Below are 27,243 nucleotides of genomic sequence, written 5' to 3' on the forward strand. Positions count from 1 at the left end.
TTAGAAAAAATGTATTTTATGTTGCTGGGGTTTTTTAATATTTAAAATGAATGTACATGTTGTTCTGCAAACTTGCTTCGGTCACGTAAGACTATCTTGCTAATTTTGTTATGTCAGTTAATAAAGATATTTATTGAGTGCTTATAGTGTACTCTTCCAAGCATTTGTATATCTATTAATGCATTTAGTCCTCATGACAATGCAGTTATTACTGTGTCATTATTATCGTGCCCATTTCCGCAGCTGAGGATTCTGAGGGAGAGAGAGATTAAATCACCCAATTTAGTGACAGAGCCACTGTCTTGGATTCTATTCAAGGAAGACTAACTCCACAGTAACTGTTTTACACCACCTCTCTGAGGTACATTATCCTACCTGAATGCAATATGTATCAACCCAAAGCCCCATGGGCCCATCTTTTGTGAACTTGCAGTGACTGAATGATGTGCAGATACTGTTCAAGTTTAAAGATGCCACCGAGTGCCTCATTGTGCTTGGCATTTCGGTTGGTAATAACACAAGCCAGGCAGTGTGATGATGTAAGGTGTGTGTGACTGTTTTTGAGAAGAATAATGCACGTAAGAATGCGGAGCAGACCCCATTGTCATGCTGCTCCATTCCCCTACTTCCCTTGCTGCCTATGTCTGATCCATGGGCAGCATTCCATTTGTGTAAAAAATAACGCCAATCTAGTGAAAAAACTGAATGACTCACGGCATTACTGTAGGGAACTGATCGCTGTAATATGATCTATCACATCCTAATTTCACAGAACATTTTTCATCACAGCTGCTAAAATTGTGATCGAATCCATTAAATTCTTTTAAAGGATCCAGCGTGAAGCAACATTGAAACTAGTCTTAAAATGCAGGTGTATGGAGGTGGAGTCCCACCCCTCAGAACTGCATTATTGTTAGCTGCTTCATACCTTCTCCGTATTTGTCTGTCTGTATTTATTGATCCACTAGTGTCTGTTCTTTTGTATTTCTAGCTGCATTTGAGTCAAAGATGGGCTATTTCAGAGTCTGGAAGATCTGAAAGGAAGAATAGAGAAGAAAGGAGAGAGGAAAAGGACGTTTTCCTCTGATTCTAATGGACAGCAGAGAAGGGGTAGACGAAGAACCCAGGGTCTCGGGTTTATGAAAGCAGCGTTATGCTATGCTATTGATTAAGATCTCTGTAGAGAATGAATGAGAGTGAGAGAACATGGCCACCGAAGCCCTTACATTGAGCACGTAATGTTGAACCAGTTGGATTTCTCCTGCCACGTCGTCATCCACAAAACTGACAGCTAATTTTTCTTTCTTTCTTTTTTTTAAAATAAATTTATTTGTTTATTTTTGGCTGCGTTGAGTCTTCGTTGAGGGCTACTCTTTGTTGCAGTGTGCAGGCTTCTCATTGCGGTGGCTTCTCGTTGTGGAGCACAGGCTCTAGGCGTGTGGGCTTCAGTAGTTGTGGCTCGCGGGCGTAATTGCTCCAAAGTGAGTGGGATCTTCCCGGACCAGGGATCGAACCCATGTCCCCTGCATTGGCAGGCGGATTCTTAACTATTGTGCCATCAGGGAAGTCCGACAGCTAATTTTTCTATGTAAGAATTTTATTCCTTGGATAAATACAAAGTCAAATAAAATCCCTCAGTTTTATTTTTTCTTCTGATGCTACATCCTTCTGGGGATTTGCAAAGTTAGCCCTTGACATTTATTTTTGTTTGGAATGTAGAGTAAGACTAAAAAGAAGTTTCGAAGAAGGTGGAAGATTACTTGTGAAGTTTACTTTCAGACTTCAGAGTGTCCTTCTAGAAGGAGGCTAGGCTTCTGCGGAATGAGCGCTATCCAGTCTTCCACAGATTAACTGTGATACAGTCAGTAGACAAGTGACCTGTGAGCCTTGGTTTTCCTACCTGAGAAGGAAGGCGGGGCTAGAGTCCCTAAGGTTCCTTTGAATTGTAATATTCTGATTCTTATATTACATGATAGAAAAATACAGCTTCTAGTGGTCATTAGCTCACCCTTCTAGTTACCCAGCAGCATAATCCTGAACACATTTTCCTCTCTCACACTAATACTCCTGAGGGGGATGTTACTTGCGGTGTCTTTAGTAGTTGCTTCCTCTAGACAGCCATTTCTTCCAACTTCCTTCTGGTATGAGAATTGTTGACGTGAAAGTCCTCAGCTCCATTCCAGTTTTATAGTTCTTTACTTAAAAAATTTTTTTTTTCCTCAGGATGGGAATACAAATTACTGATTTATAATCCATTAATCACTACTATAAAGTGGCCCTGAGATCTTTGTTTTGAGGCCCTCAAAAATTGTTAATTGGGTGTGATATATTGTTGGCCACTTGGGAAATGGATGTAAGCACTGCTCCTCGGACTCCAGCTCACTTCACGTTTAGTAGGTATCGTTACATGTGAGCGCGCCAGCGGTTTGCATCCAGTCAGTGCTAGCTGGTGATAAAGCAAGCATACAAGATTGCCATTTGGGGGGTTGTCCAACACCAGGACCAGGCAAATTACTGAATAGTAATGGGGCTAGACACCCCAGAATAATTCTCTATACTCTCAACCCTGCTAATAAGCAGTTCTCACGTTCCCTCATTTTATTTGTTCAGCACCTAGTGATGAGGTAGTTACGGCAATCCTGGATGTTGTATACTACACTAGGTCCTCCAGAGTTAGGTTTCTATTGCAAAAGGAACCATGTTTACAAAAGTAGAAGGAGCTTCCTACTTGGGTCTTTGTGTCACCGGGTAACCAAAACTGAGTGTCAACCAAAGAAGAAATCATCTGAGCAATAATTGTTCTATTGTTTTCGACATCTTCCTTTGTTTACGCTCTTCCGCGTATGTGGAAGATTAATAATATTTCATTATAACATGCTGGAGAAGTGAATTTCCTAGACTAGTCATTATCATTTGTGAATTGACAACTGAAAACACTGAACTCTAGTGCATTAAAATCTTATTCTAATAATTTGTTCAACACTAGCTACATTGGAGTGCACAGACCAGTGGCCTAGGAGTCAGAAAACTAGAATAGTCATGGCAGCTCGTAAACCAGCTATGTGGATGAGGACAAGACAGTCAAGTTCCCTGAGCTTCAGGAGAGGAAAAAATATACTTGGCTGTTCTGTCTCTTGGGGCTGTTGTGAGGAACAAATGAGATGGTATATGTGACAGTGCTTGGTGTTATAGAATGAACAGTCCAAATATGAGATAGATAAGTTGTAAGATATGTATGTGTGGCAGTATATCTAATTATATTATTGCATTCCTCTGTGTGGTATTTCCACATTTTATATGTAAACCAGAGCTTGTAAAGTTGATTCTCTCCCAATTATCACAACTTCTAATGGGCAGCTGCCAAGTTCAGATTATACTGGAAAGAGGAATTAAAACGATCAAGAAGATTATTTTTTCTCCATTGACATGTGGCAAATACAGGGACTACTGATTAGAAAATATTTAGCTGTCTTTAAATATACCTGAATGGTCTGACTTTTCTGAATAGCCACTTCTCTTCAAATATAGGAAATGAAAAGGCAAACCTTCTGTGCATATTGTCATTCAGTGGATGTATCTCTCAGGGAAAAATATATTTAATTTTATTTGTTAGAACCATATGCCAAGTGCTAAGTTCCATAGATAAGAAAGTACTTCCTTGTTTTGCTTTTATAATACAATATGTTTAGAACATAATAATACTTCATAATATTTAATACTGTGAAAAAGAATTTTCTGGGGTAATGCCACTGTGAGAAATTGTTTTACTCTATTAATATCAGTACATATTAATATTTTCTGAAACTCCATTATTTGCTTTATTTTTAATAATGTAAATCCAAGAAGCACTTGATTATTAATTTCTTGAACATGATGACTTCATTTAATGACTGCCGCTCTGAGAAGATAAAATATGATTAATGACCAGACTTCCTTATCTCTAAGGAGTGGCTTACAGAGGCGAATATAAGGAGCCGCAGCGTTCCAAGTGAACTCAACCAGGGGAGCACTTTTCCTCAGCCAGCGCCTGAGTGTGTTCATGGGTGACCTGCTCCCTTCCTTTTTAGAATGGCAGCTTTTGAGTCCTGACTTAGACTCCGAGCAGCAAGATTAAGGGTGGGGAGAGGCAGACTGAAGAGAACCACACGGATTCTCCCTCTAGCCTTTATCAGCTCATTTTTTTTAAGCTCTTTATTGGAATATAATTGCTTTACACTCTTGTACCAGCTTTTGAGGTACACCAAAGTGAATCAGCTGTATTTATACACATATCCCCATATCCGCTCCGTCCCGCGACTCCCCCCCAGCCTCCCTGACCCAGCCCTCTAAGGCGTCACCCATCATCGAGTTGATCTCCCTTTGTTATACAGCAACTTCCCACTGGCTATCTATTTTACAGTTGGTAGTATAAATAGGTCTATGCTACTCTCTCACTTCATCCCAGCTTCCCCTTAGCAGCTCATTTTGTGTGTTCCATTTTACTCTTTTTTTCTTTGAGTCTTTTTATTTAAAGAATTAAATGTTTTCCTTTGAAAAATCAGTGTAGTTTCTGATGGGGAGAGAAGATATCCAGGAAAAAGAAATGAGACAAAGTCACAGGCACATAATTTGGAATATAAACTTAGAAGTTAATAAAAGGAAATTGGGAAGGGGGAGTATTTTTATTTTTTTTATTTTTAACTTTTCAATTAGTTTATCTTCCAGTTTTATTGAGATTTAATGGACACAGCACTAAGTTTAAGGCGTACAGCATAGTAATTTGACTTACATAAATCGTGAAATGATTATCACAAGTTTAGTGACTGTCCATCATCTCACATATATACAAAGTAAAAGAAAAAGAGAAAAAAATATTTTTTCGTTGTGATGAGAACTCAGGATTTACTCTCTTCACTGTCATACATAATGTACAGCAGTGTTAATTATATTTATGTAATGCACATTGCATCCCTAGTACCTATTTATCTTATAACTGAAGTTTGTACCTTTGACCACCTTCATCTGATTCCTCCTTCCCCCACCCCCACCCCTGGTAACCACAAATCTGATCTCTTTTCCTGTGAGTTTGGTTGATTGGTTGGGGGCTTCTTTGAAGTATCATTGACCTAACACTGTGTTAGTTCCTGGTGCACAATGTAGTGATTCACTACTTTTATGCATTACGAAATGATCACCACAGTAAGTCTGTTTACCATCTGTTACTATACAGAGATAGTTTGTTCTTCTTGACTGTATGCCCCACTCTGTACATTTTATCCCCATGATTCATTAATTTTGTAACTGGAAGCTTGTACTGCTTAATCTCTCTCACCTGTTTCACTCATTGCCATATCCCCTTCCTCTCTAGCCACCACCTGTTTGTTCTCTGTATCTAAGACTCTGTTTCTGTTTTGTTATGCTTGTTCATTTGTTTTGATTTTTAGTGAAATCATACACTGCTTGTCTTTCTCTATCTGCCTTACTTCACTTAGCATAACACCCTCTAGGTCCATCCGTGTTGTTGCACATAGCAAGATTTCATTCTTTTTTTATGGCTAAGTAATATTCTATTGTATACACACACACACACACACACACCCCATCTTCTTTATCCATCCATCTATCGATGGGTAGTTTTTTATACTTCCTTTATAATACTAGTAAATTAAGTACTTGTGGTGGTTTAACTATTTTTTATTTTCATTTTGCTTGGATAGCCCGACCTTGTTTTTTTTCCCCAGCTATCTTAAATTTGCTGTTGAAGTAAGTTCCTTGTGGTCTTTCTAGAGATTTCAAAGAAGAATAAGCTAAATTTTCAGAAACTCTATTTTGGGTGGGAAAAGTATATTAAGACCAAAATGGTACAGTCTTTACAGTTACAGTCTTGGTAACTTTTGCTATAGAAAATTTATGCTGATGGTCACCTTTTGTTATCATCTGCTCTTGACCTGGCACCTGACTTTTTTAGGTTTTTATCTTGATTTCTAAGATCTCCCAACTTTGATACACCTTCTTCTTTTATCTTTGTTCATCCAACACTCCAGCATGCATTCATGTAAATAAATAAATACAAATGACTGCTTTTTATAATTATGTTGTAGCAAGGTTTTATGATCTTTGGATATTAGGTTTTCGTTGTTGCCTTCATCTTTAGTGTTGGTTTCTTCCCTTAGGCTTTGCACATTTCTCTTAAATCTCACTGATCTCTTTGTTACCTTTGTTACAAGACAGGCCACAATGGTTGTCACCTGTTTCCTGCCTGGTATTACTGGTCATCTTGAGATTTTGTTATCAGTGTCTATGGTCTCTGTCAATCCTCTCCAGAGGTTTCACAGAGTATTTTTGTAATATTCTTTTCTTAGACTTTAATGAAGCAGTCCCAGAGACAGAGCGCCTGGATTCAAAAGCATTGAAAACCCGGGCCCAGCTCTCCGTTAAGAACAGACGCCAGAGGCCCTCTAGGACAAGACTCTATGATAGTGTCAGTTCAACAGATGGGGAGGACAGTCTGGAGCGAAAGGTGAGCACCCCTGACCGCTTTCTGACTTGCAAGTTTGGGCTGTAGCCTTGTTCCTACAGCTTATTGAAGATAATGATTTTCCTGCAGCCAGATTCTGTATTCTAGTTGGAAACAGCTGGAATAGTTCACTTCTTTGTGTCCTAAATTTTTATTCACCTCGATATATTGTTGTAATTCAAATTCTTTCTGTGCTCATTCAATGAACTAATAACCAAGAGCGTTATCCATGTTGTCATATTTCATGATGGTGCTTTTGACATTCAGCTGTTGGTTTTACCTGGTGGTAAATAATGAATGTACAAGTCATTGTTTCTGTGTGTCTTAGGTATCTGTGTTAGCTACAATGGTAATGTGGTGAATTGTTGTGAACCAATGCAGTCTCATCTGTAAACCAAAAAAAATTGGTTTTCATAGGGATTTACTAAAAAAAGAGTGGTCTGATTTCAAAGTAAGTATCACATGGGACTGATGCTCAGTGGCATAACCTCCTTTATAATCTCTTATACCAACAGCCTTCAAACAGTTTCTATAACCACATGCACATTACCAAATCACTTCTGCCCAAGGGTTTGAGAACTTCTCCAGAATCAGATTCTGGTGCTTCATCCCTCACTCCAGTGGCTGGCAGTGTGCCCTTCTCGTCTGACCACATAGCTGAATTTCAAGAAGGACCACTGCACCCAGGAAGGGAGACTTCCTCCTCTATTGGGGGAGACACTTCACTCTCCTCTCCTTCGAAATCTGATCATGATACGGAAGAATCTCCTTGCCAGCATCAAGCCACTACCAAGAAAATACTACAAGGAAAAGGTACTGTTAATTTTGTTGTTGTATAGGTTTTGTTTTGTCTGACTTCACTAACACCTCAATTTATACCATATAAAAATGGCTTTATTCCAAAAACAAACAAAAAAAACAACCAAAAAAAGGCCTGTGTCTTTTCATAGCTAATAATTAATATTGCATTCCTTTTATATTATGGGACAAGAGAACACCCTTCTCTCGTTTTTACTTTATTTTACTTTTTTTTTTACTTTTCCTACCTGATTAGTATTTCACCTCTTCAGCTTTCTACAAGTTTACTATTGAAGGAAATTCTTCAGGAGGCCTTCTAGATATTTTATATAATAGTAGCCCAAAGTTTCAATAAACACTAGCATAATCACATAGGGAAAAAATATATATGAAGGTAAGGTCTTATTAACCCATTAATTGGTTTTTGTTTAGAAGAAATCCTCACAGTAATTTATATTGTAAAGAATGTGATAGAAAAGCTATGATAAAGGTAATGCAGGATGATTGGTCAATAAATTTGAAAATATGCTCCTAGAATTAACACCCGAATTTCATAGCAGTGTCAAAAGATTATTGTCCTTTTAATTGTATGGTTTAATTTATAGAAGTAATAAATTACTGTTTAAACAAGTTAAATGACACAGAGATGTATAAAGAACAGGTTCATTCTCTTCCTACCACATCTGATGTGTTCCTTTTTAAAGTAACCAAGAAGATTTGGTTATATTATTTTCACATCTGAAATGCACATAAATATATATGATATGTGGTGTGTGTATCTGTGTGTATGTGTGTATATATATACACATATATTATAAACAAATGTATATATATATAAACAAAAATAATTTCTGGTGTTTTTTTTTGTATACTTTTTTTTTTTTTTTTACAAAAATGAATTCTACAAATGACATTACTCTTCAGTTTTGTTTATACACGTAATGATATTTTATGGACATCCCTCAGGGGAAATATACACAAATTTAAATGAGAAGGTAATCTCCTGTAGTGAGATTATAATATAACAGAGGCAACCATTATAGTACTGATGGACATTTCGGTTGTATCCTGGGAGAGGGGGTGGGTTGTTGCTGTTTACTTGCTTGTTTGCTTACCGCTATAAAAAAGATATAAGCATTCTGATCCTCTACATTCTTGTATGCTGATGCTTTTATTTCTGTGGGATAAATTTCCAAAAGTTGAATTGGAGTCAGAGTATATTGTACTCAGAGGAGAATGTGTGGCTTTAGATGCTTTTATTGTCAAAAATAAATAATGAAAATAAATATTCAAAATAAAGGAAAAGAACAACCAAAAAACAGAAAATAGAAAGGAGGAATAATGAAGATAAAAGCTGAGTTTAATGAATTTTTTATTGACATGAAAAGCCTGTTCTTAACACCCCCACACACAAAAACAATGCAACAAAGGTGTGTAAAGGTAAATAGCCCCTTGGAAGGACAGGTTAAGGAAAAAAATAGAAAAACAAAAAACACCCACAATTTTAAGATAGTATGCAAACTCTATGGCAGATTTGAAAATCTAGAGGAAATAGACAATTTCCTACCAAAATATAAAGTATTCAAAATGGTCTAAGAAAAAGAAAACCTGAATAAGCCAGTAATCACAGAAATATAAAATATATTTTTATAGCTTCCATTAAGAAAGGCACTGGGCCTGGGTGGTTTTATAACTGAATTCTGCCTAACCTATAGAAAAGTAGATAGGCTCTATTTTATGTTAATTTTTCCGGGAGGATGTTTGGTCCTCCTTCAAAGCTCAGCTTAAATCTCACCTCCTTTAGTGGACCCTTTGCACACCCTCCCCATTCCCAGGCAAAGTGAACTATTCTCTCCAATCTCACAGAAATTTTCACACTGTTACTTAGCCCCAAGTAAAGAATATGGCATATAATTAATATTAATAAGATTCTTGGACGAATTAATAAGTATATCTCTCTAGACAATTAGTGCAAGCCTTCTAGAACAGGTCATCAAACCAAATCTGGCCTTCACCTGTTTTTATAAATAAAGCTTTATTGGAACACAACCACATTCATACAGTTACATACTGTTTTCATACTATAATAGCAGAGTTAAGTAGCTGTGACAGAGTCAGTAGCCCACAACCTCAAATATTTACTCTGTGGCCTTTTTACCAGGAAAAAGCTCGCTGACTTCTGGTCTAGACATACATTTCCTTCCACTCAGCGTTGCTGGATAAACTCTGAAAATGTCTTAGTCATTGGCTGCCATTTATCAAGGTTTTTTTTTTTAAGTAACATACCACCTACTTTTGATCTAGCAAGGTACAACAAAAGTAGTAATTAAGTTATGGCTGTAATTGATTGCAATCCTGGGGTAGATTCTCTGGTATTACTGAACACCTAATTAAAGTTGGGTGTTTTCTCAATTGTACCAATACCACATTCACAAGTCATTATTTTGTTGTCATATTTGTTCCTCAGTGGAAACTAGGATAGAAAGAATCCCATAACAAGTGGCTAAATGATAAACATCTAACCTCATGTCAGTTAAAATTAGAGAAAGTAAAAGATTATTTCTAAAGGTTTGTTAAACAAGTTATATGGCAATAGAGGTCATGAAAATACTTTCCTCCTGTCTATTCTTTGAGTAGCCTAATACTAAAGTTTTCGTCTGTAGACTTACATAGCAATGAGCCTTTGTTCAGACAAGGTTAAATAGAGTAAAGTAAGTACTATCAGTTTTATACTTGTGATTTGTTCATTATTCTAAGTTTATATGTGGCCATTAGCACATTGCCTAATACAGAACATGCCTTCAGAAATATTTGTTGAATTAATGTCCTGTCAAGTAGAAATCTTTACAGGATTCATTTATTATTAATATGTTGCATTAGGCCTTTATACATATAGAAATAGTAAATTTTATCATTGCTCAGAGGAGGGTGAGGTTACCCCTAGCTGAGATGGTAAACGAGACTTAACATGAGGTTAGAGTAACTATTGAAGGACTGAAAAAACAAAAAAGATAGGTAAGGAAGGCATATAAGGCAGGGAGATGGCATTGACAGAGACAGGCACATATAAGATGAAATTACGGGAGTGGGGCTGTCCCAGCCTGCTGGAAGCAGTTTGTTTATTCAGATTAGAGTGGTTGCTCATAAAACTCAACAGGTAGGTTAGGTCTATAGCCCTTGAATTTAAATACCTCAGATACCTTATTGTATTACTAGAAAACCACAAGATGTTTGAGCAGAGGAATAAAAAGGAAAAGACACCAGCTATAAGGAAGGTGAGTTAAGGGACACTGAAAGGTAGAGGAGCAGTAGACAATGACAAGAAAGAATGATACGAGAACTGTTGAAATGTGTGTAAGTTGACAAGACAGGAGAAAGAGAGGGAAGAGGTCAAAACTAATCACAGGATTTCCAGCCTCAGAAAACATGGTCCTGTCATTAATAGAAAGCAGAAAATCAGAAACATGATGAGGGAAAGATGATTAACTCATTTTTAGTCAAGGTGGTGTTGAGCTCAAGAGAGAAGCCATGGCTGGGAGGTAGATTTGGGAGTCCCCAGAATGAAAGAAGAGGTAGTCAAGGGTCTTGTTGCAATGAGACTAAGAAGAATGCAATCCCAGAAAAGGCCTTAGTGTTTAGCCCAGGAGATCAATTATTACCTTTGAAAATGAAGACCAGGTTGACAAAGCTTAAAGCTGGGGCACCCAACGTGAGGACTTGGACTTCCAATTGCTCATGAAGGTAGTACTGGAGAGATTTCAAAAATGGAAATGGAAATTTCACATACAGCTAAATAACAAAACAAACAAACAAAAATGTCACAATTCTTTTTCTTTTCCTGAAATCATACCAATCCAGTGTTGGTTTTTATGCATCCTGGGAGTTCTGATGTACATTAAAGATGGATTTGATTGATTTAAAGTGGGAAAGTGCATTATTACTTAATCTTGCCTCTTCAGCCTTTTGAAAGCATTCATTTAAGTGTTCCTTGGAACACACTTTGGCAAATGTATGAGATAATGATGTGAGGTTGCCTAGCAGCAGGCTCTGTGATGGGCAGAATCAGGCTTTTAGTCCCAAGATGTCCACATAACTGCTACAATAATAGGTGACAGAGTGTTGACGTGCACATTGTTTCATCTGGTCTTCACACCACTCGTTAAAACATCTCCCAGCCACCTTTATTTCTGATAATAATAAGGCAGTCTCCTTTTAACTTTGCATAGTCCTAGCCGTTAAGAGTTGCTCTAGAATTGATTTGGAAGAATCCGATACTTTCTTTTATTTGGCCTCTGTTAAGAAAATTGAAATCCTGCTTCCCTTTTTTTTTTTAATGTCCATTAGCAAAATCACTTTAGAACGAGTTTGTGCCATGTCTGTATATTTTTTTATGTGAATGTGTCACATCTGTGGCTATTTAATTCAGTTACCCAAAGAGTAATGATGCAGATAGCCATAATAAATACTTGAGGCTAGAAGTAGATTTTGACATGGACATAGTTCTGACTCTTCTATTTCATTATGTACATTACAAGGAATTGATTATTGTAATCTGTGTATCATTAACTAAAACCATGAGAAGCTCATTGCTAAAAATCCTTAGAGTATTTTTCAACATCCTGTGCTTCTTCAGAGCTTTGAAAATAGACTCCTAAATGAGAACTGTGTGCATATCGTGGTTTGTAAGTTATGTGTTTAGAAATTTCTGCTGAAATAGACAAAAAGCATAAGCAAAATTAACCTGCAAGGTTAACTGAACACTTTCTTAGGAGGACTACACTCCATGCCAGAAACTTGCTGGATTTTGTTTTTAATTTTAAAAAGATAGAGATAGACACCAACAGACAATTAGGAAAAAGCAGTTTCATACACAAATATGCATCAAAGTTAAGATCCTCTTTGTTAATGATCTCAGATGACTGGATATGCTGAAATATAACACCAAACAGCATTCCTTGCTAAATAGTTCCAAGTAGAGCCTTAGGAGTTTCTGCCTTGTCCAAAATGGAATAAGTGCCACCAATGGAATCTAGTTCCTACAACTGACATTGAATTCCATTGGCAAAGCCTCTCCTCTGATTAGTTTTTGGCACCATTTCAAGTGTCCCCATCCCCCAGCAGCTGCTGTGCTTTAGAGTGCCAGCATAACTCAGAGAGGCAGAGATCGTTCTGCTCCAAACACTGAGGGGGCTTTGGGCATCTTCCACATCATGGGAGGCCAGCCAGGTTGTGCTCCAAGCCAGCTTCTAAAAAAGACCTTTCAAAGATATAAATGTTTTATAGCCGAGCTCCTGCTTGAGAAGTTTCCCCCATATTCTGTCTCCTCTATCCCAGGACTGGCCACAAGCCATTAGCAAGGGACAGATGAGGAGGGAAAGCTTTGACTCTCACTTTCTCTTTACATCTCCCAGACTCTCAAGGGTGACTTTCCTTACTGGACTTGGGACATATGGGGGAAGTGGGCTGAGTTCCTGTCAGAAGGCGCTAAAACCCAAAGGCAAGAAAGGCATGGAGGACAGAGCCCAGACATTTGAAGCAAAGAGTTAGAGCCAGAGAAGGAACAAAAGGAAAGTCATTTGGTCCCTGCTTTGAATGTAAAGGATGATTTGATAGTATTTATTCTTGCTTATTTTTTTTACTCCAATTTATTTGAAGCTAAGATTCTTTGTGATAAGTATTAGGCTTCTAACAGGACCTCTCCTTGTTTAACTGAATGTTCCTCAACGTAGCTATGTTTCCTGTAAGTTAAAAAAGGTATCCAGTATTTTCTTTTATGGTTGGGAATTGAGGCAAACCCCTTAGATTCAGCGATGCAATGACTTTTGACAGTAGCTTTTTAACAATGATAATGATTGTTTTCTTCACATATGTGTATATCCTAGATGGTGCCAAAGGTCCCAAATCACTAAGGGCATCCAGTTTGTTGGTGGTACGAGGAGGAAAAATTAAGCGGAAGTTTGTGGATCTGGGGTAAGCACTTCATGATGTAAAAAAGCAAGCCCTCTGTAAGAGAAGGGTTAAAGGAGAAAATGTCAAATTCCCCTTTCTGACTGTGTGCTGTCATTATAGGGCACCTTTGCGAAGGAATTCCAACAAGGGAAAGAAATGGAAAGAAAAAGAGAAAGAAGCCAATAGGTTTTCTCCAGGTAGCAGGTACGGGCGGGTGATTAATAACACAGATGTATTTCTACATCTAAACTTCCTGGCCCCCTTCCATTGTTAACCAGAATCAGTGGTCAGTATCTCTGTGCTGAAGTGACACAGCTAGAGGTGAGATGAAAAATATCACACAGTTTATATTTGTCTTATTCTGATTATAGCCTACACCTGGCCTCTGGTAGATCCGTGGGCTTAATTGCAGAATTATGGTCACATGGACAGTTTTAATAAATGTTTATCTAAATACAGCAAAAATATATCTATGTGATGTGTCAATTAGACACGTTTCAGCTTTTTTGCCTGGCTACCCACAATTCTTGTGTCTTCTCTTTTTGAGTCTGAAAGGGTAATTTTGCATTTAAGTACCTTGTTGGCTTTCAGGACTGTTCTGTCCATATGCATGTAAGAACGACCACTGTCTCTCACGGGACTCAGCTGTTAAATTGACTTTTTGCTGGCACCATCAACTATGCTTACTATTCAGTACTTTCCTGTAGAGAAGTGAGCTTCATATAGCACGCTGTCAAGCTTTCCCAACTTTATTCTGCGATTACATAATTGTAAACTTTGGTTTGTTTAGGGAGACGGTAAAGCACAGAGCTCTCTCTAAAGTCCAGCTGCCTGGGTTTGAATCAGCGCTCTCCCAGTTACGACCTTTAAAATCTTTGACAAGTTATTTAGCCTCTGTGCCTTCATTTTCTCATATGTGAAACGAGGTTAATAAGAGTAGCTACCTCATAATGTTAGTGTAAGAATTAAATGTTTTCATGTAAAGAATTTAAAATGGTACCTGGCACATAGGAGGCATTCAGTCATAATGATCATGATAGCAATTTGCTATCATGGTTATTATTATTTGCAAGTTCCAAAGGAGTTTTATATTTATCATTTCATTTGATCCTTACAAGATTGGGAGGGCAGATAATAATACCATACTTTACTGATGAAGAACTTCACCTTCATAGAATTTAATTGATGAGCCCAGGATTCTGCAACAGGCAATTAATGTCAGTTAGCTGGGGCTTGGCCTCCTGTCCAGATGTCTTTCCAACACACTCTGTCACCTCCAGTTACTTAAGCATCTGATGATGTTCACAATTATTAATGAATTCTGGGAATCATCCTGATAGCATAGACAAAGAAACAGACAAAATGCTAAGAATAAAAGAATGTAAAATTACTTGGGGACCACCTGCCTATTTTATATGTTGTCCCCAGCTGCTTCCTTTCTTTCTTTTTTCTGGTATACAACTTGGTGAGAAATTGTACCTTCTCCCTGGGATTACTGGAGAATGGGGGAGAGGGTGAGGGATGAGAAGAGAGAACTCCAAAGTTAATTATTTTTGTTAGTCTGGATTTCCTTTATTCTGTACAATGGAGAAAGGCAAGAAAGCTCTGTTTATATTGAGGACAGGGATCTCAGGAAAAATAAGGCCATAATGCAACTCAAAAGCGATTTTTAACTTTGTATGGTTTTAGAATGAGGAATAGAAAACAGTCTACTTTGTGCCTTAGAATTAAGAATAGAAAACCATCAAATATACTTGGGAAAAAACAACAAATAGGGAAACCATTTAAGGGAGAGAGAGAGATGTCCAAATGCACAATGGGAGAGAGAAACTTGAACACTTCTGAAGTGACACTGTGCTCTCTTTGGTCCCTGGGCTCTGAGGCAGCCACTACCTCTCACCTTTGGGGCACCACCCTCAATGGGACATAAGTGCAGGCATCCAGCAGAGGGGAGGGGAGAAGGTTTGACTGAATTTCGTGGTAGTAGCCAGAGAGTTCTCACGTGCTTATCTAAATTACAGGTGAAAATCAAGCAGGTCTTGACTCTGTTGGCAAATGCTCACCCTGCTCTAGGCAAAACCACACATAGTCCAGGGTGGGCGGTCCTCATGGCACTGCTTAACCACAGCTAACGCCAGCTTTTGAACCAGCAGCCAGCTAGGCTGCCTAGTCAGCCGTATTTTAAAACATTAACTCTGCAGTCTCTCTGCATCAGGAGTCACAAACAGTTCATGTGTACAATGTTACAAAATAGTTTTCAATTAGAATCATAGTTTCATAATTATTTGTAATTATAGCAGGATGTTGACAGGACCAAAAGGAATTCATGTAATTGAAGCAGTAGGACAGGGAAGAAGAAGGACTTCTGTTTCAAAAAAATAAATTTTTGAGCTCTCACAGTAATTGGTTAACAGTAATCAAGTCTAATGACAACCTCGGTTCTCCTGTGTAGATTAATAGCGGGCCAGAACCTTATGAAACATATCCCAGGAAGCACAGTCGCTGCCTGCTAGGAGCACGGTGCAGCTGAGGTGGTTTCACGGGCCCGGACGGTGGGGGGTGGCAGGCAGCGTCAGCTGCAGGGTCCTGCTGCGGTTGTGGAGGAGAGCTGGGAGTAAACTCATCACTCCTGTGAGGTTTTCTCAGAAAAAGGAGGGAATGAGTTTGAGTTAGCAATCTTATCTTTTAGGCTTTTCATCCAGTTCTTATAAGATTGTAAACGTCTGATGAGGTCATTCAATCAGTGATAATCTGAGGCTATCAGACTTTAAAGAGGCCAGACATTTGCTAAATGTGGTCTTGCTTTTCGTTTTCCCGTCCCAAAGAGTAAAGAATTTATTGTATTCCTTATGGAGACAAAATGATTCAAATACATGATCAACGTGAAATAGATGAGGTTAAAATAAGAAAAAGAAAAAAACCCTACCAAGATATATGGTTTGGGTCTATCCTTTTCCAATATGTGCTCAATGAACTTCCTGATTTAACCAGGTAACAGCAGATAACAAAAGCAGGAAACAGTTGCCGGAGCTTGTTCGTCCTTCAGAGTACACCCCAAAGAGTAAAATAAATTACTCTCCTTGGAGTAAGGAGCCACTGGGGTCAGTGGAGTGTCTGTTTTTGGAGCTCTGTAGGAGGAGCTCCTAGTTTAGTCACCAAATGGAAAGCCCTGTGAGCAGATACATGTATCTCAGAACAAGGCTAGAGGGTGGCACGTGGGAAAATGACGGGGAAGGGAGATGGTGCTCCCCTGTGGAAGCAAATCTGGTTTCACCTTAAAAGTATGAACAGTGGAGAAAACACTGAGCTGGAATCCAATATTCATCCTGACTTTGCCATAGGTAAGTCTGAATTTCCTTCAACCTTGGTTTCCTCCAAAAAATAAGTGGGGGCGGTCAACTGAAACTACATAGTCTATAACTCCCTATCCATCTCTGCCTGCTGTATCCAATATGGTAATCTCTAGTCAGATGTGGCTGTTGAGCACTTGAAATGTAGCTTGTCTACATTGAGATGTGTTGTAGGAGAGAAAGCATGCTCGATTTCAAAGACTTAGTATGGAAAAAAAAAGTATGTGAAATATCTTAATATCTTAATAATTTTATAATACTGATTACATGTTGAAATATTTTGAATATTTTGGGATAATTTTATCTCTTTTTTCCCATGTGGCTACTAGAAAATTTTAGTTTACATATGTGGTCCATATTATATTTCTATTGGACATGTTGATCTGTATGCTTCTATGAAAAACATACTTTTGATTTCTGACTCATTATTTTGTTGGTCTATAAATTAGCCTGTATTCATTTGTTCATTCTTTTTTTATCTATATGTACTCCTCTTTGTTTCAAATATTGTTTGCTTATATACAAAAATATATATGTAATTTGTTTTAAAAGTAAATTGGATAGGGAAAAACAAGATAAAGCAATAAGTAAGGCTGGTACTTAGAACATCTTCAGCAGTACTTTCGTGGTAAATATAGCAGTGACCTCCAGTAAAAGTCAAGAGCATAACATCAAAGTGGTTAAGAGCCTGCGTTCAAATCCCAGCTCTTGCACTTGTCCTCTTGAGCAAGTTACTTAACCTCTCTGTGCCTCATTTTCTCATCGATAAGATGGAAACATATACTTACCTCTTCAGGTCATTAGGGGGATTGAGATCACGTTTAAGCACTTTTTAAGTCTTTAGTAAACATAAATGACTATCATCATTGTTAATACTTAAAGTAATTCTTATTGCAGGGGTATAAAACAGAATATTCTCTGTACGTGTTTTGCTGGCAGTCTCATTCATGCAGGGGTAGCTTTGGTAATATCTTGAAGAATAAATGGACTATGTGGATTATAGTTCAGGCTGTCCTTCGTAGATGCCGTTTCTCTCAAAGAAACTTTAGATAAATCATGGCACTACAGTGAGTTTGAGATTATACTGCATGACAGGTACCTGGAGGGCAACTCTGCCCTGTTGCTGAGCAAGGGCTGAGCCCCTGCTCCTGAGCTGGAGTGGAAACACACCCTTTCAGAAGAGCTGAGGAGTGGGATAAGCACATGTGCACGGAGAGAGGAGCCCCTTTCTCTGCCTAAACCCAGTCTGCAGAGGCACCACAGAGAGGAGCCAAATTTTTCCATCAAAAAAAATTTTTTTTTAAACAAGAAACAAAAATGTAGTTATAAATGCCAGTGGAGAATGGCCATTAGAAAATGGCAGAATAAAAAAAAAAAGAAAAAGAAAATGACAGAATAACTTGAGCCTTCGAGCCTGAAAAGTTTTTAAAGCACACGTTACCGAGCCACTAGTGACCATGAACAGTGATGGCAAAACTCAGTAAAGCATCGCTGGTGAGCTTAACCTTGGCCATGTAGCTGATGTGGGCTCTCCCCTTCACTTGATATTTTTGATGCCCAAAGGTAGCTTTGTTCTTAAAAAGAGGATTATTTGGGTTATACATTAAGAGAAATTTATTAAAGTCTCCAATTTTAAAACTTAGCTTTTTTTGAGTTTCAGCTCAACTTATAATCTCATCATTTTGTTTACACATCAAGTAAAATTTTATATGACATAAAGGCAGTCACTTTCATGGAAACCTTTGAACCATACTAGCTTAGCCTTAGAAGAGCAGACCTGTTCCCCTGTAATTGTCCTGTTTTTAGCTGCATTTATAAATTTAATCTATTTAGTTTTCCTTTTAGGAAATTGCCAGTGCCTGAAACCTGACAAACTTAGATTCTTAACAAATTCACACTTTTCGTACTTAAAAAACCTCTTGAAAATCTAATAAATTAACATAATTATAGTGACTCTAAACATCCCAATACTCTTTATCAGTGTGGTAATTTTACATCTTAATTAGTTAAATCTGAAATCGGTTAAATATATTAAGGTAGACTCAAGAGACAAGTTTCTTTCTCAGATTTCTAATAATACAAATTTTTGTAAATACTAACCAATATATTTATTATTCCTAAACTAACATTTTTTGTTTTGATAATATGGATTTTATTTACATGACCATCTTGCTGTTTCATTTTATATCTTCCCAGTATGAGGAAGACTCATTAAGGGAACAGTTTCTCCATCTCAAGTGAGCATAGGGGAGGAAAAAAATATATTTTTCCCTCTACGCTCCTAGGTTCTTCAACTGAAGCCCTGTGAATTAGACTGACAGAAGACAGATTAACAAGGGAAAAGCATACAAATGTATTTAATGTAAGCTTTATGAGACACAGGAGCCTTCATAAGGAAATAAAGATCCGAAGAAGGAGTTAAGCCTGGAGAATTTTTGTACTGGGTTTGATGAAGTGTGGAAAGTTGTGGGGAATTGTGATAGGACAAAAAGTTATGAGCTAAGGGTAGACTGGGGAAACTTAACGAGCCCTGTTTATTCATTTACTCAGATTCCTCTTGGTGTCTGTCCATGTATGGAGATAAGGATGCTCCTTTCCTCTGGATGTAGGGAGGGCACCTCTTACATGAGGGTCTTATGACCTGGTTCAGGGGAGGTGGGGGAGGTCAGAGAGCTCTTCCTGCACCTGCCATTTCTCAGATTCCTTCAGCTTAAAATACTCAGTATGCCAGGGTACCCTATTTGGGGGTAACATGTCCTAAACCACATCATAAGTTAAGGTTAAGCACTCTACATTGACCATCTCAGCTGGGCTGTTGGTTATTGATCAGATATTTAGACCATAACTTAGGATCTAAAAGCAGGATATTTCAAGGTTGTTGGCCTGGCTGTAGATGAACACCTGCTTATTATAGCTGTTTCCTGTTCAGGTCTCTCAGTCCCCTTTGGAAGGGGCTGGCTTTACAACTTCAGTGTCTTTGGTGGATGTTAGAACCTTACAAAATTACTTCATCTGATTTGAGTAAATGGAGGTCTGCAACCCTTCCTCTGGTTGCACCTAACTTTCTTCAATTAACCTCCTTTACTACCTGCTTGAATTCGATATTCTGTTTATAATTTTTCTGTTCTGGAAGTTCCTGAACTCCTAATTATATTTTAATGACAACCAATTAGACTCTGAATAATTAATACACTTTTTATTCAAAGTTAAAACAAATCAAAAAAAATCACCATGGAATGTTTACCTGAGAAACTTAATTTTGGGGTGCTAGCACCAGGATAAACTGGTTTCAAGATGTGTATAGAGGAATTGTTTATAGAGTCGTTAACTATACATTACTTAAATGCCAGGAGGCAGTTACTTCCCCCACCTCACACCCCCAGTAAATGACATTTTAGGATTATAGAGACTTAATTTGAAGACATGCTTTCTCCCAGTTCCTAACAACAAAACAATCAGGGATATAGCAGTGATTTGTGAATCTGTTTTTTCCAAAAATGATAGTGAGCCATTAGTGTATAAGCTAAAAAAGAAGAAAATGAAGCAAGTATAGAACAGATACCTTTGATCTTTTAGAAATTATTTTCAGGTCTATTATGTATTCATTTATTGCTTTTTCAAGGGAATTGTTAAGTATCTGTATGGAGCTTATGCCCCTTGGCCCATAACCTGCCCTCAGAGTCAAAAAGTTATGAAGGGACAGAGGGCGGGAAGGAAGGAAGAAAGAATTTTATGTTGTTCTTAACAGATTTCTCCACAAAGTGAAACAGACTGTAAAAGTGGTCAGTAGTAGAAAAACCATTACCAAACCCTCTTTGCTCCTTTTGTAGGCCCAAGAGTTGAGTTTATCCAGAAGGAAGTTTGCATTTATTTTAGAAAGCTGGAAAACTAACAGGTCTATAATTTTAAAGTAACGGAGAGTTTGCTTCTTTAAGTGAATAGTCTATACTCTAGGTTCAAGCAACGGAAGCGTACCACTGTTCAGTTTTTGAAGGATACTAGGAGCAATGCAGAGGTTGCATCAGTTCAGGGAGTTTTAGAGTCAAGGATACACAAAAAAATGAGGGGAATAGGATACAGCCTCAGCAGGGGCGCAGCCAGACCTCCTAGAGAACTGGAAAATAGCCTTCAAAGTATGCCCAGGATCTGGTGGTTTGCAGCTGTGAAGACAGTGGTTGTCTCCTTAGAAGGGCTTTCGTTGCTTTCTACGTGACTATTCCTTGTTCCTTCCATCATCTTGGTGTGGAAAGCTAGAGCAGAAAGCCTCTGGATATCATCCAAGCCTGAGCTTCCATGATCTCACTCATCACATTCACACCTTGGCCTTCGGACTGGTCTTCAGTGCTGGATGCACAAGTCCACATGGAATTATTACTCTTGAGTATTTTCCTGGAGTGAGAATTTTATGAAAGGGTTTAATAGAATGTGGTCTTCAGATTTTGTTTGAAACGCTACCTGACCAGGATTTGAACTACCAAAAGTCCTTTTCAAATAGGGCATTAGAATGACAACAATTTGGCAACAATATTCTTACTTCCTACCTATTAAAAGTAGTAGTGGTGATTGCTTTAAAAGCATTGTTACAAAGGCAGTTCACTTGGGAGTAGGACAAGATACTCATGCTGTCATTAATTATGGCCTATTTATAGACTTTAAAACAGCATCCATATATTCAAGCACTACCATACCTTATTTGAGTTAAGGGTGGAACTGTTAAAACATTCCCATGTTACTTTGGTTAATTGGTTCAGACGTTTATAACCAAAGAGGAGGATAATCATCAGGTCCAGTTTATCTCAAATATCCCCAATTATAAGAGTGTGGGACTACAGGGAAAATATTTTTATGTTTATGCACAGTTAGAGCTTTCTGAGTATTTTTACTGGAATGTGGGACCTGAGCTAAAAGATAAGCCCAAGAAGTTAAATTCTGACTGGATAGATAGATTTCCCTGCAGAGAGATTTACCTCCCGAGAGGTATGTGATTACATTTTCCAGAAGTGGGGATGGGGAGAGGGAGTTGAGACCCAACTCTGTGGGGACATTCCTGGGGCTGTAAAGCTGGAGACACTAGTCTTATCTCCCTCTGACATATATTACTTTCCAAAACGTAAGAACCCAAGATCCTTCTCAAGCTGAGTTTGTGTACATGAAGGAGAGAAGATTTCTCTCCCTCTCTCAGAGGAGAGAAGAGAGACAGCTGTCCCTATCCTATATAACCATCCAGATTCATTTTTTTAGGTTCCTCACCTGTAATGTAGACCAAGTGTAGGATGACAGCTGGTTCTCATTGTGTCACCCTGAAAAGAGGAAATTAGGGCATGGGGAACCAGTGCAATAACTTCCTGTAAGCAAATAATAATCTGTTTCTGCTCCAGAACCCTCACGTTTGCATTCAGGATAATATTAATAAATATAGATATTAAAAACTTTGAGTGAGTTCAGACATGAATTATTTAAAAATATAGGTTGCAGGTCAACTCCTCCCTCTCCCCCAGATTCTAACTTGGTAAGTCCAAGTGCCCAAGAAATTGTATTTGAACAGCTGCCTCAGATAATCCTTATCAGACTTATTTGGGGACCACTGCACTGGTCCATGACCTAGGAATAAAAAGTGCTTCTTATAGAAGACCAATCTGCCTCTGCTAGCATGCTTTCTTAAGTTCAGTTGTTGTAAACCCCCTGCCCCATTTTTTGATAGTAAGTAAATGGATTTAAGGATACACATTTTTTTTTTTTTTTTTTTTTAGTTTAAACTTTAGGATAAAATTGAAGGTTGACACACCTCTGGTGGTTCTTCCTCTGTTATCCTTGCAGACCCCTTTGGGTTGCTTGCCTGTTTGTTTTTAAATACACCATTAAAATCATCATATCTTCTGGAATCTTTAATGTGACAAACGCTTTTACTTGCCCGACCTGTGGTTTCAGCATGCTGCCAAAGCTGCCCTGACTTCTGCTCTCTTTAGTTATCGTTCTCATAATCCCCTTACACTTATACGTTGCTCTACAGTTTACAAGATGCTTTTACATTAATTGTCCCATTTGATTCTCACAATAATCTTTGGAAATGAACAGGAATCGTTAGGAGTTGTATTACCTACGTAAATTTGAAATATATAATATTTCAAAATAATGTGAAATGAGATTGAAAAGGTTGAAATTCAGTATACATCTGGGATATAAGTTGTCCATAAGCCATGCTGTTGAGGCACTTTTAATTGAAAGGGAATCTCTTTGTTGTCATGACATCAACAGCTAACAAATACTAGGCATTATATCAGATATCACTTGGACATATTGAGGGTGACTTCTTCCAAGATGCACAGAAGCTACTGCCCATTTCTGCCTCAGCTCCTGATGATTTTTTTTAACCAAAAGATAAGTATAAATATCCAGGTAGCTGCATTAAGAAAAAAAAAGTCTGTTTTTCAAACTGTGTTTTTCAGATGCCTTTGGGTCCTTTAAATATTAAACAATAAGCATAGACTTTTACACGTCTACAGTTTTCAAAGCACTTTCACACATATCTAATTTAATTCTTAGCAACCACATATAAGAGGTATAAAATATCCACCTTTTATGGATGAGGAAATAGAAGCTGAGAGAAGGCCCAAGGGCATGTACACAGGAAGTGTGTACATGGACCTCCAAGTAGGGTTTTAGGACCATAGGTCTGGTGTTCCTCCTATGATAAGGCACTAAGATTATGATGAAAAACCAATGAGGTATATGTTCTGCTTAAAGTATCATGAGCCAAGAAATTTCCAATTATTTAAATATATCGTTTTCTAAAATCTCAGGCTTTTGGGAACCTGTGCTCAGAGGAATCTAGGGTAGGATGCTGGTTATGAGCTCGTGTCACTAGCGTGAGGCACTGATATGTGACCCAAATAAAGGGAATGCTGTGATGATTAACTGAATAGAAATTCCTAAAAGACCATGCCCCTGCCTGATACTAATTTTTCCACATACATTTATCAGGCACATTTCATAAAATTCATCATGGCGATAATAATACCAAAATATTGACCATCGTTACAGAATCCATTTAGATGTAAAAAGGATAACTATTGGACTTACCTAGTGGTCCAGTGGTTAAGATTCCACGTTTCCATTGCAGGGGGCACAGGTTTGATCCCTGGTCAGGAAAGGTCCCCATGCTGTGTGGTATGGCCAAAAAAAATTAAAAAATTAAAATTAACAAAAAAAGATATTTATTAAGATTAATGTTCTAGTCACAAGTGCAAATTTTTATTCTGTTGCATAGAACAATTTCTCAAACTATTACTTCAAACTATATTGAGTCCCTTCAATAAGTTTTATATCTTCCTTTTCTCTGTCTAACGCACTCATTCTTTTTACAACCAGGATCTTCAGAGGCAGGCTGGAACACTGGAAACTGAAGCCGTCCTCCACTGCTCAGGCCTCCACGCGCTCAGCTGGCCTGCCTTTCTCGTGGTTTAACGAAAGCCGGAAAGGATCCTATTCCTTCAGGAACCTGCCTTCATCTACAAGTCCCCTTCAACCTTCTCCTGAAACTCTAATTTCAGATAAAAAGGGGTCTAAGGTAGAAAACACATGGATTAAAAACAGCAAACAAGAAAGCCCCCCAATCCTTCTCCTCTTCGATCTTTGGAATGCATTCTCAACTTGTGTGTATACTCTGGACCCAACAAACCAATGTGATAACACTACAATAAACAGTGCATGGTATTTCTTGTGTGGGAGAAAAAGAAAGCCTCATTTAACTACCACCTTCTTTAATACTGTTCCATTCTAGATTGTACGTTAATGTTTGATTTGCCTGTCTTTTCACATATTGCTATTTAATCTTAGTTTGACAGTTAAGCCATGCTGGGAAAGATGCATTTGAATCATGGAACAGTATGATAGATCTGTTTACCAAGTATTCCACTTTAAATTACATTACAAAACTATCTTTGCTGTGCTCTTCAAGATTTACTGGAAAACAAATAAATTTGGGACTGAATATGCGTTCAATATATCTGAAGGAAACTCTTTCAAACAAACCATTGCTGACATAGCACCCTTATTTCTTCTTTTAAATCAAACTTCCAAACAGTTGATGAACTGTTACAATTCTATCACCAAAGTTTTTTTAACTTTAGCAGAATGAGGAATTACATGCGTATTTGTTTTTAAATGCATGATGGTTATTTCCAGCATGACACTGCAAACCTTACCTAACATTTTATTGAAACACATACGGTGGCTAACCTTCACGTGTTGTTTGGTCTCCTTTTATCTATGCTCACTTTTCCTTCTCAAACAGAAACCTGTGATTAATGTTACTTGAATTTAATTCTTTTCTTGAGGTCAGCAGCGCATAAGGTTTTGAGAGAATATGGGGTTGTGTCTCCACTGGCAGTATCAAATGGTAATGTGCTGTGTTAAATGTTCTCCTGCTTAAATGTTTTACTAGCCCAGCTCCTGTACTCTGATTTCGTCTCCTTTTCTGAAGTTTTAGCAAACCTTGGAGTTTGTTTGGTACTGAATTCTCTAGACTCTGGCATGGTATTTATTCTTGACAACCAGCTAAACCCAATGCAAGGGAACCTAATGGAAAACTAACAGTCCAGCTCCTAAGGAAGTGGAATAGGAAACAAGATGGTGTTGGTCGAGTGCTTAGAGTTCCAGGAAAGCTAGTCCTTCTAGAATTATTAGCAAAAGAAGCTTTGGCAGCAGCAGACCACTTTGATCTTGAAATATTTTCAGTCTTGGATCTGAAAAATCTAAATATTGTTTGAATAAGTCTACCATTATCTTGCACTGGAGAGACACCAGATTTGGTTTAAAATGTTTTTACAAATGCAGCTGTGTAGTCACTGTGAATTTACTTGACTTCACGATCCACTGAACATTTTCATGAAGTTCTGGGGAAGTTTTAGTTACACACCCTTGACCTCCCCCACCCCCAGGTGATTATTTGGAGCTGTGTATCTGTCTGCTGCAGCCTTTTTGGTACTCCGCTGGTGCTGTGCAAGAGTTGTATTTTAGCGTGTAACTACTAGTGTAATGGCAGACTGTGACCTCCCCCAGAACTCATCATCTTGAAGGTTACATCCAGGAGAAGATCTGCCATTTCTCACAGTCTTTATCACGGCCAATAGCAAGTGATCCTTCCCAGGGGGTGCTCAAGCTACCTTTCTAATACGGATTGCCATCTGTTCCTAATAACTCAGGCTCGCCACACCATCTTGTATTTTTACTTACACAGTTACTCATCATGATTAGGGTCAAAGAAGATAGGCTTATTAATATTACTCCTCTGAACAGCTGCAGAGGATAATGGATGCTGTACCCTTGAAGAGAGATTGAAGAATCATTTCTCTAAAATACCTATGCTTTCATGTGATGGAGAGAGAATTCCCTATCCAGCGCGGAAGGCTCAGTGTTCTCAGCTACTGCCGGGTGAAGGTCACCAAACCAAATATGAATCTCTTCTAAGATTACTTAAAAAGAACCTTTCTAGAACTTGCAAACATACCTACCTCTAGTTCACTCACTATGCTCATTTAACAGTGCGCTTTATTTATTTTTTTTCAGAATTTTACCTTCAATGATGACTTCAGTCCCAGCAGTACCAGTTCAGCAGACCTGAGCGGCCTGGGAGCAGAACCCAAAACACCTGGGCTCTCTCAATCCCTGGCGCTCTCGTCAGATGAGGTACGTGCATGGAACTGACGACAGAGCTTCTTTCTCAGATCGTACCTTTTACCCATGAACTATCACTGGGGAAAATGTTTTTAGGCAGATTTGGCATATCAGTCCTCATGATTTCACTCCCTCTCTGTCTCCACATGGAAGCAAAGTACTGTTTCTGAGCCCCTTTAGGCTGTCTAGGGACCTACACAACATTTCTTTGATATAAATGGGATGACTCTCAACAGAGGGATGGTGATGGGAGGCTGGGCACTGGAGAGCAGCCATAGGGAATGGCTCAGACCAGCTCAGAAATCCCGAGGGAGGGAGGGAAGCCCCTGGCGGTCCAGTGGTTAGGACTCTGTGCTTCCACTTCCGGGGGGCCCGGGTTCGACCCCCGGTTGGGGAATTAAGATCCCACAAGCCTTGCGGCCAAAAAAAAAAAGTCTCAAGGGAGTTTACAGACGCTCCATTACCCCTCCTCCCTCACCTTGTTCACCATCCCTGATGTTCCCTCTGAGAGGGGCGTGGCCCCTGGTTGAGCATCACCGCCGTGGAGAGGGGAGAGGTGCGGTTCTGATAAGGAAGGAAACCTGGGGGAGAACCACTTACTTAGAAGCCACGGTCAGATGATCATTGCAATGACTTCTCAGGAGATAATGTGTACAGGAGGGGCAGAAAATTACATCAGTGATTGACTTAGTGCCCCAGGAGATAAGCAGAAGAAATACCAGTCCTAGAGCGGGGGTGGGGTAGGGGGAGAAGCACTGTCAGTAAAGATATTCATCCTAAATATTTGTTCTTAGTTCTTTCTAACATGATTTGTGCTTTGTAAGACTCTTTTTTTCCTCTTAAATTTTTCTGCCCATATTCTTCAGGCTTGGCGTGATTTTAATTGTATTAAAACTTTGTACTGTATATGTGTGTCTCCTGTTTGTATAACACTTTTCTTTTTGATTCCTTTGTTGCTCTCTCACTCAGAGCCTG

General features: G+C 38.5%; 1 protein-coding gene across 1 annotated transcript in view; it reads left to right on the top strand.

Annotated features, from left to right (window-relative positions):
* The window catches only part of PPP1R9A (protein phosphatase 1 regulatory subunit 9A), a 296,085-nt gene that overhangs the window by 265,643 nt on the left and 3,199 nt on the right, over positions 1 to 27,243 (top strand). The window contains 7 exon segments of the mRNA XM_057731848.1: positions 6,342 to 6,499; positions 7,012 to 7,309; positions 13,177 to 13,264; positions 13,364 to 13,447; positions 23,962 to 24,184; positions 24,186 to 24,275; positions 26,161 to 26,280. Coding sequence (XP_057587831.1) covers positions 6,342 to 6,499; positions 7,012 to 7,309; positions 13,177 to 13,264; positions 13,364 to 13,447; positions 23,962 to 24,184; positions 24,186 to 24,275; positions 26,161 to 26,280 — 1,061 coding nt within the window.

Source organism: Hippopotamus amphibius, chromosome 4 (genome assembly GCF_030028045.1).
Source record: "Hippopotamus amphibius kiboko isolate mHipAmp2 chromosome 4, mHipAmp2.hap2, whole genome shotgun sequence".
NCBI classification, from domain to species: domain Eukaryota; kingdom Metazoa; phylum Chordata; class Mammalia; order Artiodactyla; family Hippopotamidae; genus Hippopotamus; species Hippopotamus amphibius.